Here is a 16,050-nt window from a genome sequence, read left to right on the forward strand (position 1 = left end):
GGAAGATAGTGACGTGACATGGCATGTTGGATAAGGAAAATTTAGGTATATTTGACTAGACAACTTGGCTCTATAAATTAGGTTTTAATGGGCCACAATTTAGGCTTGCTTAACAAATAGCAGACAAATTGTCAAATTAAAATATGATATTAGGTTTTACCCTCTCTTTCTCTTTAACTTCCCATTTTAGTTGGACAAACATTAATTTCCAATAGTCGCCGGAAGGAGGTGCTCACTATCTTAATTAATAAAAATATAAGCCTTAATTCATTTTCAAAGCTTATATCCAATCTCCAGCTGAAGATTTTTGAAGAGGTGAATTTTCTGTGAAAGGTTTTACTAGTTACCCTTAGGAGAAAAGGGAAAGGAGTAGCTAAATTATTTGAATGAAACAGGGGTGGGTCGTTGCCATCTCTTAACCAACTGCCAACATTGATGGTCAGAGGAAATGATGATGCTTTGTTTTGGATAGTTTTACCCTTTCTTTTGGGCGAGGGTTGAACGAAATCGGTGGCATGTGAGAAAAGTTATGGTGGAGAGTATTATTGTAATGTAAAATTGGATGTGTTTCTTACCTTTACCTGCAAGGATTGGATTTGATGTTCACGCTTGGAAATTGATAAATGTTTTGGGGGTAAAGACAGCTAAAGAAGTGGCTTTTGAAGGTATTTTTTGACATGGCAATGGAACATCGGAGGAGTCAGAGTTGACAATGATTAGAGGAGGGGATGCACACACATAAAGGAACGCATGCCACTCTTTTACTCAAATTAAACATTGTGTTTTGCAAATGTTATTGGTTTGCAGATATTATTGCTGAGAAAAGTTTGAGAAGATTAGGGTGAGTTATCATTTAGCAGCAGTAAGAGAGATGAATAAATGTGAGTCCGAAATGGGAAATCTGAAACGAATCTATCAAAATGACATGGAAGACAAGTTTGCCTCCTTGAAAGAGACATGCTTTACTGTCTAATCTCTACACGAAACGTGGTCTCGTACAATGATTTTTGCCTTTAGCTATGAAATAAGCAGAGTATGGTTTCATCATCATAATAATAAGAAAATTGTGAGAATGACTGAACCAGACCAAAACCCCTTCTGCTGCAAAATCAAACGTTGCATTCACGTTACAGGGCTACATACGTACACGGTAAAAGTGAGGAGCTCACGTGTATAAATGTAAAGTAAAAAGAAAAATAAAAAATCATGCAATTACTTTTAATTGTCTTAATCTTCGTTTCTGGGGATGGTACTGTATAAATGTCTTAAGCCTGGATTTGATTCCTCACCAAATAAAAACCAAAAAATGAAAATGATTTTTTCTAAGATTGACATGGTTTTGGCTGACTCCTAAGTAAAAGCACTAAGTTTTTAAGAAAACAAAACAGTTATAAACAAAAAAAGAAATAAATTTAAAAAATAGTTAAAAAGTAAAAATAGAAGAAAATATTTCGGAAGTGGTACAATTTAATTAATATAATAGAAGATAAAAAATAAAAAAGATAAATATATATAAATAGAAAACTTACAAGAGTCTCGTAACTTTCTAAATTTGTTTAACTGAACGTAAAAATATTAATTATCTCTCTCTTTCCACTTTACAAAGCAGCACTGATTTGGATCACATTTCCTTTCATAAATGTTAGAGGAAAATGGAAAGAAGATAAAAATAATAAAAATAAAACAAAAAGTGAAGGATGTTCACAAGTTAGATAGGTAAAAGTACCAAACAGATATGTAGATAAATTTCCTTCAATAATACTGGTAACTTATATAGCAAAGAGAAAATAAAAATCAATAAATAAATTATATATTTTTTCAGAATATTAAATCTACTAAAAAATTAACCTTTTACTCTATTATTTTCCTCAACGTAAAATTATTTAAATTGTATATAACTTTTAAAATAACTATACAGAAAATAAAAGGAATCCTCTCACCACTTTAGCCTTGTTAGATTGGGTACGTGTAAAATGGTCCCATATATCCAATTATTTTATTTATTTTTTAACAATTAGTAAAAAGTAAATCTTTTCTTTTATTTCTTCCATTTCCTTTTCCTTCGTTTTCATTGATTCAAACAGAAAAATTCGTGTTTAATTGTTGAAAGTCCTACATTGATTAGAGATAACGTCAAATTATAATATATAAGTGAGAAGCAATCTTCACATATACAAACCGATTTTATGGATTGAATTAAGCTTAAAAATCATTTTTTAATAATAATGTTGTCTTTAGAACACCAAGTCAAGCATTTGCAAACTTCTAGTCGAACAAAGTACTTTTGAAAGAAATATAGTTTGTTTGGTGGTAACAATGGAAGAGAGGAAAATATAAGTTGAGTTTAAATGTCTCACTAACAAAAATTAACAGATTAACTATGAACTTTTTGTTAAAAGAAACACATTTTTAAAAAAATGTTTACCAACTAGTTAGAGTGAGACAAAAAAACAACTTTTGTAATATAATTATTTCGTGCAAAATTATATTAAGTTTTATCATAAAATTCTTTTAGAAAAAAATTTCAATCACAAATTACTTTAAGGTCGAATTTGACCGAACTAAATATAATGCACTTAATTCAAAGTACAAATGTTAATACATAATCATTTTGGTAATATGACACTTCACTAATCAAAGTTCATCGAAAATATATCTAAAAATCACTATTGTGAAGGGTTGACCTTGATAATGTCGCCAAAAGCTATTTGCCATTTATGACACCTACTTCTCTAAGAATACCTAACGAAGAAAAAGAAATTTTGCATAGGAAAATTATATTTTAATAACGGGGCATTTGAAAGAAATTTTTGTACGTTAGGAAAGTTTTATTTTAATATTACGGCACCTGAAAATTAGTGAAAGATAATTTTTTAATAAAAGAAATCTTGATAATGAGTCAAAGTGAAAAGACAGTATCATAATGTTTTTTTTTTAAAAATTAAAACATTGCAATTGTAAATTGGCTTAAGAGGTTACTGTATCAATATCCCTGGAAAATGTTTCTAAACAAGCCATCTTTATGAGCATGTGGAAAAATTATGATTTTCCAAGAAATTAAGATGATTAATTATATAACATAATTATATTTACACTGTAGATAATATAATCTATTGTTATGTAACATAAAAATAATTATAAAAAATCACGAAATAATATATATATATATATATATATATATAATGAATAATTATTAATTATAATCACGATAATAATATTCATAATAATAATATTATTATTTAAATAAATAAAAATTTAATATTGAATAAAAATCAATTTATAACAACGATGATTATTTCATAAATGCATCATTCATTTTTTTTTTAATCTATCGTATCAATTTTCGGAAACACACGTAAAGTTTTAAACGTTCAGCATAGATATGTTTTTTTACAATAATGTTAGTATGCTCAATTATTGGCCTCCAATTATCATAACATGGATGATGCACGAGTGTCGACTTCGTAGACAATCCATCTTTGCTTATCCACAAAACAACCATTATAACAATGAATATAACTAATAAGATAAATTATTTAACATAGATTACACAATGATTATTGATGACGACATCTTCAGAGAAGCGAGAAAGGTACGCAACTTACCTTGAACTTTGTTAGTTATGAACTTATGATCTGTTGTATCGGAAGAAAGATCATGACACTCAAGCATTTGAATACAATTGTCTTTTTATGGTGTCACCGACTCACCGGACAACTGTCTCCAGTAAGTTGCTGGTTGAAGTTTTGGGTTTCACAAAATGTGCGAGAGTAACGTCTGCTTTGGCAGGGCTAGAAGCACCGTCTGGGAAGGGGACCTCAAACAGCAAAGACTGGTACAAACAAACTTCATCTTCCTTGCAATAGTAAACCTGTAAAGAGAGAATGTAATCCCTTTTACGTTTATGCTCAATCAGTTTGTCCAACACCACCACGGCTATGTGAGGTGGATTTATAATTATTGCAGTTGAATACATAACAGCTAAACAAAATTGAGTTAAAAGTCAGTCAATTTTATCGCTTGATGCCATTAAACTAGAATTTCAGGGATGTGAAACTAGAATTTGAAGGCGTGAAGAAAACCATAGTATTTCAGAGTCCAACATACTTCTGAGTTCTATAATGAGGCATACCTTGCAATTAATTCTTCCCACTGAAGCAGAGTTAGAGGATCTCTTAAAGTGAAGAGTTGCAGATCCTTCTGGACTAAGGAATCCATCGAGGGGTTCAATATTCACAGCATCTTCAGGTTCAATATCCACGCTGAATTTACTGCGGGCTTCCTGCAATGTAAAATTAGGACAATAGTCAGCGAAATATATAATCTCGCTTGTATGCAAAGAATTGAATTAGAAGTGTGTTTGAAATAAAGGAGGGTGAGGACCTTTGAGAAATGATACTCGCTTGGTAATGATATTTTAATAGACAAGTTTCCCTCATTTGATGAAATGGCATCAATCGGAATTGGCACTGTGTCGGCTGATGCTCGTCGTCTAAGACGTTTAAAAGATCTTGATTTTGGTTTAGGAGGCTGAATTCCTTTAAGCTCCAAGGTACGGAGTTCAGTTTCATCAGCGTTTAAATCTAGATATCGAATCAAGCTGTTGTTTGTGTCAGCTATAAATAATCTCCCTGAAAACAAAATACAGACAATTTATTTTTCTAAGATTAAGGTTGATTTAAAGTTAATTCATTTTAGACAAAGTAATTGAATCGAGCGATCAACAAACAGGAGAAAAGAACAAGATATGTACTTGTACTACAAAAAGGTAGTGTACGAATTCCATAATCATACATAATGTGATGACAGTTATGTCCACTTGTTAGGATAAGGCGCACAGGATTCTAAAAGACCAACCCACAAATGTTATAACACCACTGTAGTTCATGTATATAAATATTTAAATGCTAAATTATACAAAATGGTCCAACAGTGCGCTAGCTCTAGGTGCATGTTAAACACATTGAGATGAGGGAGAATGAATGCGATCAGATTTATTGATAAAACATACAGAACAAAAATGAAATAGTTTATTTATAATAAAGAAGAAATATACTGATAACGAACATAATCAATAATTAGTACAGAAATATTTGTCAAGATATTTTCCTATTTTATGTAATAAATTTCATATTATATCTTTAAAATTTCGACTTCAGCTAGAGCACATGTATTATACGAGTTAAAGAGATACCTTGAGAGATTTTGTAAGCATATTAATCAGTTGGTTGCTGAAGAGCGAAATATGCTTGGAAAGCGTAGCGGTTGCCGAAGAGTGAAAAATGCTCAAAGGCTACACAACTGCTAAAAAGGAAACAATGCTCAGGAGCGCAGTGGATTCCAAAGAGCAGAAAATGCTCAAAGGGTGACAACTTCAAACAAACAAATCTGCTCAAAGGACATGATGTGAGAGCAAAACACAGCATCTAGCAGAGTGAAAAATTACTTGAAGGGCATGGTTGAGGAAGAGCAAAATTGCTCAGAGGAAGCTAAGGCTGAGAAAAAATTTGCTCACGATCTTCAAACGAACCAAGCTATTGAATATTTTGAGTCATCAGTTATAAGAAAATAAGGTCTGGAGTATGGACACCACCCACTGTTGCGTGCGATACTATTGTTAGTTACCATGGCACTTGGCGTTGAAATTGAGGGCATGGTGGGGCAAGAGATGCGATTCCATGGAGGGGCAAAGTGCGATACATTTTCACACTATGCAACAAAGGAATAAGGAGTAAATGCTTGAGGAACATTAACATTCTCAGAGCCCTGGTGTCTTAGACATACTGACTTGCAACCAATAGGGCTGATCGTAATAAGGACAACGACATGTAGCAATATGACCACACCTCAACCATAATTGGCACTGTATGTTAGAGTACCAACCACCACGACCACAACCATTGCCGTTGTCATGATCCTAAGTAAAACCTCAAAAACCTTGATTCGAAGGTTCATCTCCAAAATTTTGCTTAACCTGAAGTTGCAAAGAGGATGAACTAGATTGTTGTTGCAAAGATGAACTAACGGGCATCATTTTAGAGAGTTTGACATTAGCAGAGTCCAAAAGAACTTTCTCGCAAAATTTCTCAACTTGCATCTCATGTGTGGGGATGAGTGCTACAACTTCAATGGGGAACAGTTCAAATTGGTTCTCAATCACGATAAGTGAGCAGTAATCCTATGATAGACCTTCAAGAATCACATAAATGTGTTTGTGAGGCGTAATAAGATACCAAGAGAGGCCAACAAATCGGCTAGAGCCTTGATTTGTAGTAGAAATCCTGAAATGGTTTTGGTTTCTAGTGTTGTGGATCGCAACTCAATGCGAAATTAACAAGCTTGAAAGGAACTATTGGAGCCAAGAAAGGATCATTTGATCTTTTTGCTTCCAAGCATTGTATGTAAGATTGATATTTCCTTCACCTTATCACTTTCACAGATAAACCACAGGAATTTTTGAAAAAACAAGAAAATGCAGAAGACAACTTGCTTTGACAATAAGCTCTACTTGTTGGAGCCATAATAAGAAGTTTTTGTCATCAATTATTATTGAAATAGTATGCGAGAAGAGAATGGATGCAGAGGAAAGAGGAAAAGGATTAGGAGCCATAGCAGGACCTTCAAGCTCTGGCTGGATTGAGAGAGAGATAAACTAAATTTTGAGAAACTGAAAAGAGATATTCATTGATTTGAAACAATGACAGCCAGTATTCAAACAGGATACGTAGTTACAACAAATCTAACTGCTTAACTAGAGTTTGTGACAGTTGTTACTGACAGGTATATGCACATTTCTTTCAAAACGTTCAAGACATTTTGGGCGGTTGGAGAACTAAAAAATTTATAAATCTTGTCAACATTTTGGTCAAACAAATTAGAGTAATATGTGAAAGCCCTAAAATCAATGAAGTACATTCCATCTTATAGACTCATTCAGAGTAATATGTGAAAGCCCTAAAATCAATGAAGTAGAAGGAAGTAAACAGAGCATACCGTTGTTCCCTTCAACAATTCCTGCCGGTTCAGAGAGCTGCGAGAAAAATGACAAAATATTACACACACATCTGCCTTATATTCAGAACACAGATACATCTCGTTTTATCTGCAAATAGACTTTGTGAGAAGGATGACTGAGAAAAAAGAAGCATTCAAATAAGTGAAAATTTTCTATTAAATAATAGATCTACAGAATAAAAGAACTGGAAAAAAGACTAGGTCAGATTAACAATGTCAAATAGCATAAATTTCTCCACTTTTTCCCATTTCTAGAATAGAAAAAGGAAAATAAAAAATCTCGGAAGAAACTCAAAATTTGGTTTTTACTTGAGATTGAAATTGTAAAATAATTCTTGAGGGCTTGATTGATCCCTCTCATAATCTTCTATCTATAAAAATAAATTGATACAAGAGTACATGATAATTAGGATAACCTTAAACACAATATAATCATGATAAATAGGATAACCTAGACACAATATAATCATGATAAATAGGATAATTCTAGACACAATATAATCATGATAAATAGAGTAACCCTAGACATAAGATAATAATGATAAATACATAAATATTCTAACACTCCCCCCAACCTAGAGCATACAGATTGTATGTGCCAAGTTTGGAATAAATAAACTCAATCCAACAAAATCAACTTGTCTAAAATGTCGAGACAATAGACGTGGTAACTTTGGATTCGAACAAGATGCACATATGCTTCATATCATCAAGAAAGAATGTCTATAAACCAAATTGGACTCACAAACCAGCAAGAGACTCTCATAAGCTTATGGAGAATAATATTGGACAACCACGAAACTTCATCTAGCACCATGAACCTTCAAGTAGGATGACTTTGACAAAGTTGATTTCCATCAAAAGTGAATGATGAGTGGTAGACAACGACAAACTGCAGAGACTGGATTGCCATAAAGTAAGGATGGGGCCTGCATGGCTAAAAGCGACAAAAATGCAGGGACTGCTATCTCTAACTAGTTGGGGCCTCAGTGGCTCAAAGCGACAAAACTGCAGGAAGTGCCATCTTTGACTAATTGGGGCATGTAGTGGCTGAAAGCAAGGACTGTCATCTCTGACTAGTTGGGGCCTCTGACTAGTGGCGGGAAACATACTCCCCCTCACTGCAGGGACTAAATTGTCATTACTGACTGATGGGCCCTCAAAGGACTAAATTGCCATCATTGACTGATGGAGCCTACATGGACTAAATTGCCATCACTGACTGATGGGCCTGTAGTGGCTAGAAGCGAAAAAACTATAGGGACTGCCATCACTGACTGATGGGACATGCAGTGGCTGGAAACATACTCCTCCTCACGACAAACGACTAAAATGACGATGCGCCGATAACAAATCGTGAAGGTGGAAGATCATAATGGGCTCCTTTATTCATCAAAGGATCTAAAAACAGATCTGACAAGGGACTGGTGAAATTGTTTGACTAAGATTCTGAATCTGGATAGAAATAAATTCCCCTTATGCCATGAGGAACCTTCAACCTATGACTTTGGTGTTGAAATTCGTTGGTGTTAATCAACTAATAGCACTGACTCTCCTTAGAGACTTGTAAATAAATAAACACAAGCCATCAGAAACATCACTACAATATGCAAAATTAAACACACATTATGAAAGAGGCTAAGGAACAATGCTGAAACAAAGAATATTTTTTTCTTTTGGTCCAGCGAGACGAACGACAACGACGCAGTATGATTCTAACATTGGGAAGGTGACTTGTGACAAACATGCGCCGGAAGCTGATAGGAAAAAAGTCGTTTGTGATAGTGCATGTGGAAGAGAATGAGGCAGCGACTACCAAGGATGAGTCACGCTCCTTGAGGCGACAAAACCCCTAACTTTGTCGAAGAAAACGTGACAGTGGCGGCAGACGTCGGATAGATGTGGCGCACGTGACGGCACTTGGATGAGAACTAGCCCTCGACACCGGCAAGATTGGCCGTCACTCAAGGAGGCGATCAAGATCCACTGGTCGCCGAACTATACCGAGGCAACGGATGGTGGCAGACGACAGTGGGATTGCTCATTGAAGTATTTTAGAAAAGATGAAATTTTTAATGCCGTAGAGTAGGAAGAGACTCAGACAACCTCTGATACCAACTTGAGATTGAAATTGTAAAATAATTCTTGAAGGCTTGATTGATCCCTCTCATAATCTTCTATTAATAAAAATAAATTGATACAAGAGTACATGATAATTAGGGTAACCTTAAACACAATATAATCATGATAAATAGGGTAACCTAGACACAATATAATCATGATAAATAGGGTAACCTAGACACAATATAATCATGATAAATAGGATAATTCTAGACACAATATAATCATGATAAATAGGATAACCCTAGACATAATATAATAATGATAAATAGATAAATATTCTAACAGTTTTGATCTATCCCAGTTCCACAGGACAGGCTTGCAAGGTAAGAATTATCCCCACTTATATAGAATGTGGAATTTGGATTTTTCCAAATACACCTCATCATACCCAACTCTATTGAGTTTGGGGGAGAATATACCAAGTAACCTTTTAATAGATTTAAGCTGTGATGTACGGTTCATCATATGGCTGCATATCCCTGTCTAGGACGTATCTGACACGGATACGTTTATCTCTAAAGTGTCAGCAATTAAAAATGAAAAAAAAGTGCTCAGAAGTTAACACTGTTGCTTATTCGTGTAGAGCTAATAATCCTGTTTTTTAATTTGCATTGTCCTTTGGTTTAAACCTTGATAAGCCTTGATCTGAGAAGACTTTATTACCCATGCTGAATAAGGCAACACGTCCCAGGATCCCACTCTACCCGTTTTTCCTAAACTAAGCCTTAGATAGAACATTCAACTAATATATATAACAGTGGCAATTTTTCTTATAGTCCTTTTTTTCTTTTCAGTCTTATATTTAACTATCATTATTTTTATTTTTATATTATTCCAACATACATAAAATATATCATTTTTATGATTTATTCCATAAAATCATTTGCAGGATTTGATATTTGAGTACTGCATAATTAAAAAAAAAGCACTGTGACAAGAAATGTAGATAGAAACAATTGCAACTCACCATTTAGATAATATTTAATAAGAATTTTCAATTTTAATATGATTTTTAAAAAAGTTATAATAATATTTATTTTATTTTGTGAACTATATATATGTATATATCTTTAAATGTATCTCAATTAATCATATCCTATATTTATAAAGATGAGACAAATCGCAGTATTTGATACATGTATCCAATACTCATAGTATCCACGGTTGAAAATGAGATTGATTTATTATTCTCAATCATAAAAAATACATTATCATATTCTCTATTTATAATAATCTAATTCTCCTAAAAAGGGAAATAGGAAAACTAGAAAATCTAGGAAAATAAAATAAAATAAAAAATTATGTATTGAAATAAAAGAGAAAAAGGAATCAAAGCGGTATGTCTTCAATGGATGATTCACCATTTTATAACAAGAATATAAACTGGAATTTGTACGCCAACTAGGAGATGATTAAGGAAAATAGCATAAAACATTTTACCAACCTGAGCTTTTACAGCCGTTCCATCTTTGAAACCAGCTTTTCCAGTTCCTGCAATGGTGCTAACTCTTTTACTAGTTGGATCTAGCTTCTTGATCTGATAATTTAAAACACATAACAAAGGGAAAGAAATTGTGTCTAAGTGAGGTGTTTCATGTATGATTCCAAAGCTCCAAAAGATATCTTTGATGACATAATCTAAGTATCTGACTATGTTTAACATTAAATCATGTATGAGACGTAACTACATATGTAAAAAAATAATAAGCTACCCTCGCAAGATTTCACATAAAAAAGGTTAAAGTATTTGTTGTAATTTGGGATAATATCTTTAGAATCTTCCTAATTAGAGAAAATGGATACATAATTTTTTATTTTATTTTATTTTCCTAGATTTCCTAGTTTCCCTATTTCCCTTTTTAGGATAATTAGATTATTACAAATAGAGGATATGAGAATGTATTTTTTATGATTGAGAATAATAAATGACTTTTATTTTCAACTGTATCTTATTAATGTTTAAACCTGTCTGACACCAAATATTGATTCTTAATAGAAACCAGCAGGATGACCAGTCAATCCTTGTCATTATAGAAGACAATACAGCAAGAATGAGGAGAGAATTGTTGGGAACTTCAGCAATGACAAAAATTGGAAAATGCATGTAAAGACAAAAGGAACATGTAAATTATTCTAAAAATTCATTTTTTTCTTGGTGTGCGTATATTACTCAGTTGGTTGAGGATTCAAATCTAGAAATAACCTTTTTGCATATGCAAGGGTAATCTACATACAACCCTATCCCATACTTTTTCATAGCGAGGAGTCTTTGGTTCTGGGATATGTTAGTTAGCTATATAACTGAGTCAGTGTTCTCTATAAGATATATAGCCTGCCAGAGCCATGACAATTCAAAAGTAACTGGGTCTGAGTTGTCTACCTTGTGATTGTAGCTATCTGCGATATAAATTTCACCATCATTTGCACACATAACCCCCAATGGATGTTGAAGAAGTACATCCGAGCCTATTCCATCTTGATCACCAAACTGAAGAGGTTTAAAGATATAGAGCGAGGTTTAGGATACAAGAAGATGAATTTTAAAGAGAAAGGTCATAAATGTATGATATATCAGTAAGTAAAGATGTGTAGCACTGAGTTCGAAGATTGAATATTTGTATCACTAAACACCAAGCTAATCTACTGCATTTTTTTTCCTTATAAAGAAACTTAATGGGCTAAAATGAAGCACGAAATCTATGTAACTTGTATCAGAAATTATATCAAAGCTACCTTAAACAAATTGTCAGCAAACATTGGGTCACCACCAGCTAACAACTGTGATCCTCCTGTTTTCAGATCCACAACTCGAATTGAACTACTCTCACTATCAGCGATGTAGATCTTGCTTAGATCTTATCATGCAAAATCAATTGAAACATTTATTATTATGAATGACATTAATGTTAGACCGAGTTCAATTAAATTGTTGCCACAGGTTACCTTGAGACAACGAAAGACCAGAAGGTTGTGCAAATGACGTGTTTGTAGAACTACATCAGTCAAAACATGAGTGTAAGCAAGCAATGATCAGAAGTTTTCTCAGAGATGAAAAGTCACCACAAAACATGGAGTAAACTGAAAAATGTTGAATCAATAAATTGTGAAATAGCAACTTAAGACTACACATGAGGGAGGTAAAAAGATTTTTTATAAACACCGTAAGTATTAATATAGCACAAAAATATGCAGTGACTGTGAAATAGCAACATTCTGAACGTCATGGTATTCGAATTTCAAATGTTACAACAATAGAATCCACAGAGGAAGAACTGAAATTACTACTGGCATCAAGAAGGGGGTACCCTTATTTGATGTGATACCTTGATCCATTTAAGTTTCTTTCATAGCCATCACCACTAAATGCTCTGGAAGTTGCCTCTAATAAATTGTGCTCCCAAATCTGATGTTGGCCAGCCATGGCAATATAAATTGTTTCTTCGAATGGATGAAAGCAGACATCCCAAGGGGAATTGAGAAGCTGGAAAAGAGGGAAATGGAAGAGTTTAAATTTGTGATCAATTAAGGAGTCTATCAGAATCACATTTAATGAAAAGACGATAATTAAAAACAACAATAAGGAGTCTAACTTTGTGGTTCATCTTGGATTCTTAGCTATATATCTTTGCCACTCATCCTCAATACTAAACAATTACGTTACCTGTGTGCCTCCTTTTCCACCTCCAACATAATCAGAGCCCTTGGTCCCATTTCCAGCAAGGGTCCGTACTTTCTCATTAACAAAATCAATTTCCCTTTTAAAACAAAAACAAATGTTAGACCCGACAACACTAAACTATTTAATTGACAATATAGAACAGAAAGTCATTATTGTATTTTTTTAATCAATAAATTGACCCATTGAACTTACAACAGTTTGACTCGCATTTAATATGAATACAGCACCAAAGTACTTTATCAAATCAAAGAAATATTTTCTTAAACATTCTAAGAATGAAATTATGAGTGGATCAGTCTTGATATTATGAAGCAGGCATGGCATATAGTCATATATGCAAGAGTCATTCAGCAGTTTTCAGCTGTTTTCTAATATTAAATTACCCTAAAGTGATGACCAGACACTGTCACATATGTCATAAATATGAAAATAAGGCTATTGATTTTTTGAAGCTATCACATACCTCAGAGCATGGTTTTCAGTGTCTGCAACATAAAGGATGTTTTTCTTTGCATTATAAGCAAGGCCCTAGAGGGAAAAAAACATTTAACCTATATTGATGAAATACTACAATTAAGCAAGAATTAAATACTCTAGAAGCTCAAAGTATGCTTCTTTATTTTGTACCTGAGGTCGGTTAAAAGTAGCATCATCAAAAGAACCATCGTTCAAACCTTCCTCCCCACTGCTCCCGATTTGTACAATAAAATTCCCATCAAGGTCAGTAACCACCTGAGTAAGAAACATGACCACATGACTTGCATAATGATAAGGTTTTTTAAAGAACAGAAAAAGATTGAATGAAGACTCAAATGGAATATGGATGATTTTTATTTTCTGCAGACAAGAAAATCAGTAAGATATGAATATCTCACTGTCCAGAGCCAAGCTCCTAAGAGAAACCAAGAATGGCTCCCTCTCTACTGAAAAACAACTAACCGTCCCCCCAACATTTCCTTCTTGATTCTTTTTTAAAACAACCACACCCCTTTCTCTCTCTCTTCTAACCAACCTATTCCTCCCTACTATGCCACGTCACCCTTCCTAGTCTTTTTCCTCTCATATAATCTGCCCCACCTGTGCTTGACCTTTTCTTCTTGGATCAAGGGCTCATTGAGCCCAATAAGGTTTGGGTTTGTATCAATACCCCTTTCTTGAAATAGAGCCTTGTCCTCAAGGCTAAATTCTGGAAACTGACTTCTAATGATCACTTAATCTTCTCACGTAGCTTCATCAACATTTTGCCCCTTCCACTGCACCAGCACTTGCTTCTTAATTTTCCCCTTCTTTGTGTTTTCCCGAGTAGCCAAGATCCCTTCAGGAGTTAATAATTCTGCTCTATCATCCTCCAGGCCAGTAGGAAGATCTTCCTCAACCTTATACTTACCCACAACTCTCTTTAATAATGATACGTGAAAGACAGGATGAATTCTTGAATTTGGTGGCAATTTCAGCCGATATGCCACTTCCCCAATTTTCTCCACAATCTCAAAAGGGCCATAATATCTAGCACTTAATTTTGGGTTGACTTTGTTCATGAAAGACTGCTGCCTATTCAGTTTCAATTTTAAAAACACAAGATCACCCACATCAAAATGCCTTTCCTTTCGGTGCTTATTGGCTTGAGTCCTCATCCTGTCCTGAGCACGAAGCGAATGGGATTTTAGTTGTCTTAACACCTCATCCCTCTCCAAAAGATCCTTTTGGACAACTTCATCTCTCACTTCTCCTTGCACCACTTGCACAATCTTGGGGGGTGGTCTCTCATATACAGCTTCAAAAGGAGTCATTCCTATAGATTCATGATAAGTGGTGTTAAACCAAAACTCTGCCCAAGGCATCCAAAGCACCCACGTTTTGGGTTGATCGGTGATAAAACACCTTAGATAAGTCTCCAAACACTTGTTTGTTACCTCCGTTTATCCATCCGATTGTGGATGATAAGCTGTACTCATTCGTAATTTTGTGCCATGCATCTTAAAAAACTCTTTCCAAAACAAACTCATGAATACTGGATCCCTATCACTCACCACAGAATTTGGAATCCCATGAAGCCTTACTACCTCCTTAACAAATATTTCAACCAGAACCTTTGCAGTATAAGGATGTTTAAGGGCCACAAAAAGGCAGTAATTTGATAAACGATCAACAACCACCAATATGGCTTCGAACCCTCTAGATCTTGGCAGTCCCGTAGTGAAGTCAATACTTAGATCCTCCCAAATCCTTTTTGGAATTGGTAGTGGTTGTAATAAACCACCAAGAGCTGTTGTAATGTATTTTTGCCGCTGACATGTGTCACAAGCCTGGACAAACTGTTGGACATCCTTTTTCATCCCTTTCCAATACAAGTTGGCAGCTATTCTCCTATATGTACGATAGAAGCCTGAATGACCACCTTGGGGAGTCGCATGAAATTCTTCCAAGAACTTAGGAATCCAAGCTGATTTTTCCGGAACAATAAGGTGATTTTTATAGTATAATACTCCCTTCTTGTATTCGTAACCCACGTGAACATGCCCACCCTGTCCAGCCTTCACCTCTTCAATTATCTTCTTTAATTTATCATCTTCATGCACTTCGGCATTGAGTTCTTGCCAATCTAACCAGATTGGAAAATACACCATACTGTTTATTTCCACCTCTTCTCTGCTGCAAGACAACGCATCAGCCCCTTGATTCTCCTTACTAGGTTTGTAAACAATCTCAAAATTATAGCCTAACAACTTTGCCAACCAGTTTTGCTGAGCCCCAGTAGTTATACGTTGCTGCATTAACTATTTCAAACTCTTCTGATCAAAGAAAACAGTAAATTTTCGACCCAAAAGATAAGGTCTCCAATGCTATATTGCCAAAGCTACTGCCATCAGTTCTCTCTCATAGGCTGATTTAGTCAAATTACGAGGGCTCAAAGCCTTGCTATAATACGCTATTGGCCTCTTTCCTTGCATCAAGATAGCCCCAATTCCTGTTCCTTATGCATCACACTCTAGGAAAAATTCCTCATCGAAGTTTGGAAGTTGCAATACCGGTGCTGTGGTGATCCTTCGTTTAAGTTCTTCAAAGGCTTCTTGAGCCTTCCCATTCCAACCAAAACCATCTTTTTTTGTTAACTTTGTGAGGGGTTTTGCTACTTTACCATAATCCTTAATGAATTTATGGTAATAGCCTGTAAGACCCAAAAAACCACGAACCTCCTTCACATTCTTAGGGGTAGGCCACTCCATCATGCT

At 34.5% G+C, this 16,050-nt stretch overlaps 1 protein-coding gene across 1 annotated transcript in view; it reads right to left on the minus strand.

Moving 5' to 3' along the window:
• Positions 1-3,356: 3,356 nt before the first annotated feature.
• LOC124838957 (haloacid dehalogenase-like hydrolase family protein) overlaps positions 3,357-16,050 on the minus strand; it is a 28,743-nt gene continuing 16,049 nt past the window's right edge. The window contains exons 17-28 of the mRNA XM_088116649.1: positions 13,445-13,549; positions 13,281-13,345; positions 12,800-12,893; positions 12,462-12,619; positions 12,082-12,131; positions 11,872-11,993; positions 11,519-11,626; positions 10,583-10,675; positions 6,994-7,030; positions 4,384-4,631; positions 4,133-4,282; positions 3,357-3,871 (exon numbers count right to left, since the gene is read on the minus strand). Coding sequence (XP_087972775.1) covers positions 3,707-3,871; positions 4,133-4,282; positions 4,384-4,631; positions 6,994-7,030; positions 10,583-10,675; positions 11,519-11,626; positions 11,872-11,993; positions 12,082-12,131; positions 12,462-12,619; positions 12,800-12,893; positions 13,281-13,345; positions 13,445-13,549 — 1,395 coding nt within the window. The 3' untranslated portion in view covers positions 3,357-3,706. The remainder of the gene's footprint in view (positions 3,872-4,132; positions 4,283-4,383; positions 4,632-6,993; positions 7,031-10,582; positions 10,676-11,518; positions 11,627-11,871; positions 11,994-12,081; positions 12,132-12,461; positions 12,620-12,799; positions 12,894-13,280; positions 13,346-13,444; positions 13,550-16,050) is intronic.

The sequence above is a fragment of the Vigna umbellata genome, chromosome 5 (assembly GCF_029865625.1).
Source record: "Vigna umbellata cultivar VRB3 chromosome 5, Vumbellata_1.0, whole genome shotgun sequence".
Classification (NCBI taxonomy): Eukaryota; Viridiplantae; Streptophyta; class Magnoliopsida; order Fabales; family Fabaceae; genus Vigna; species Vigna umbellata.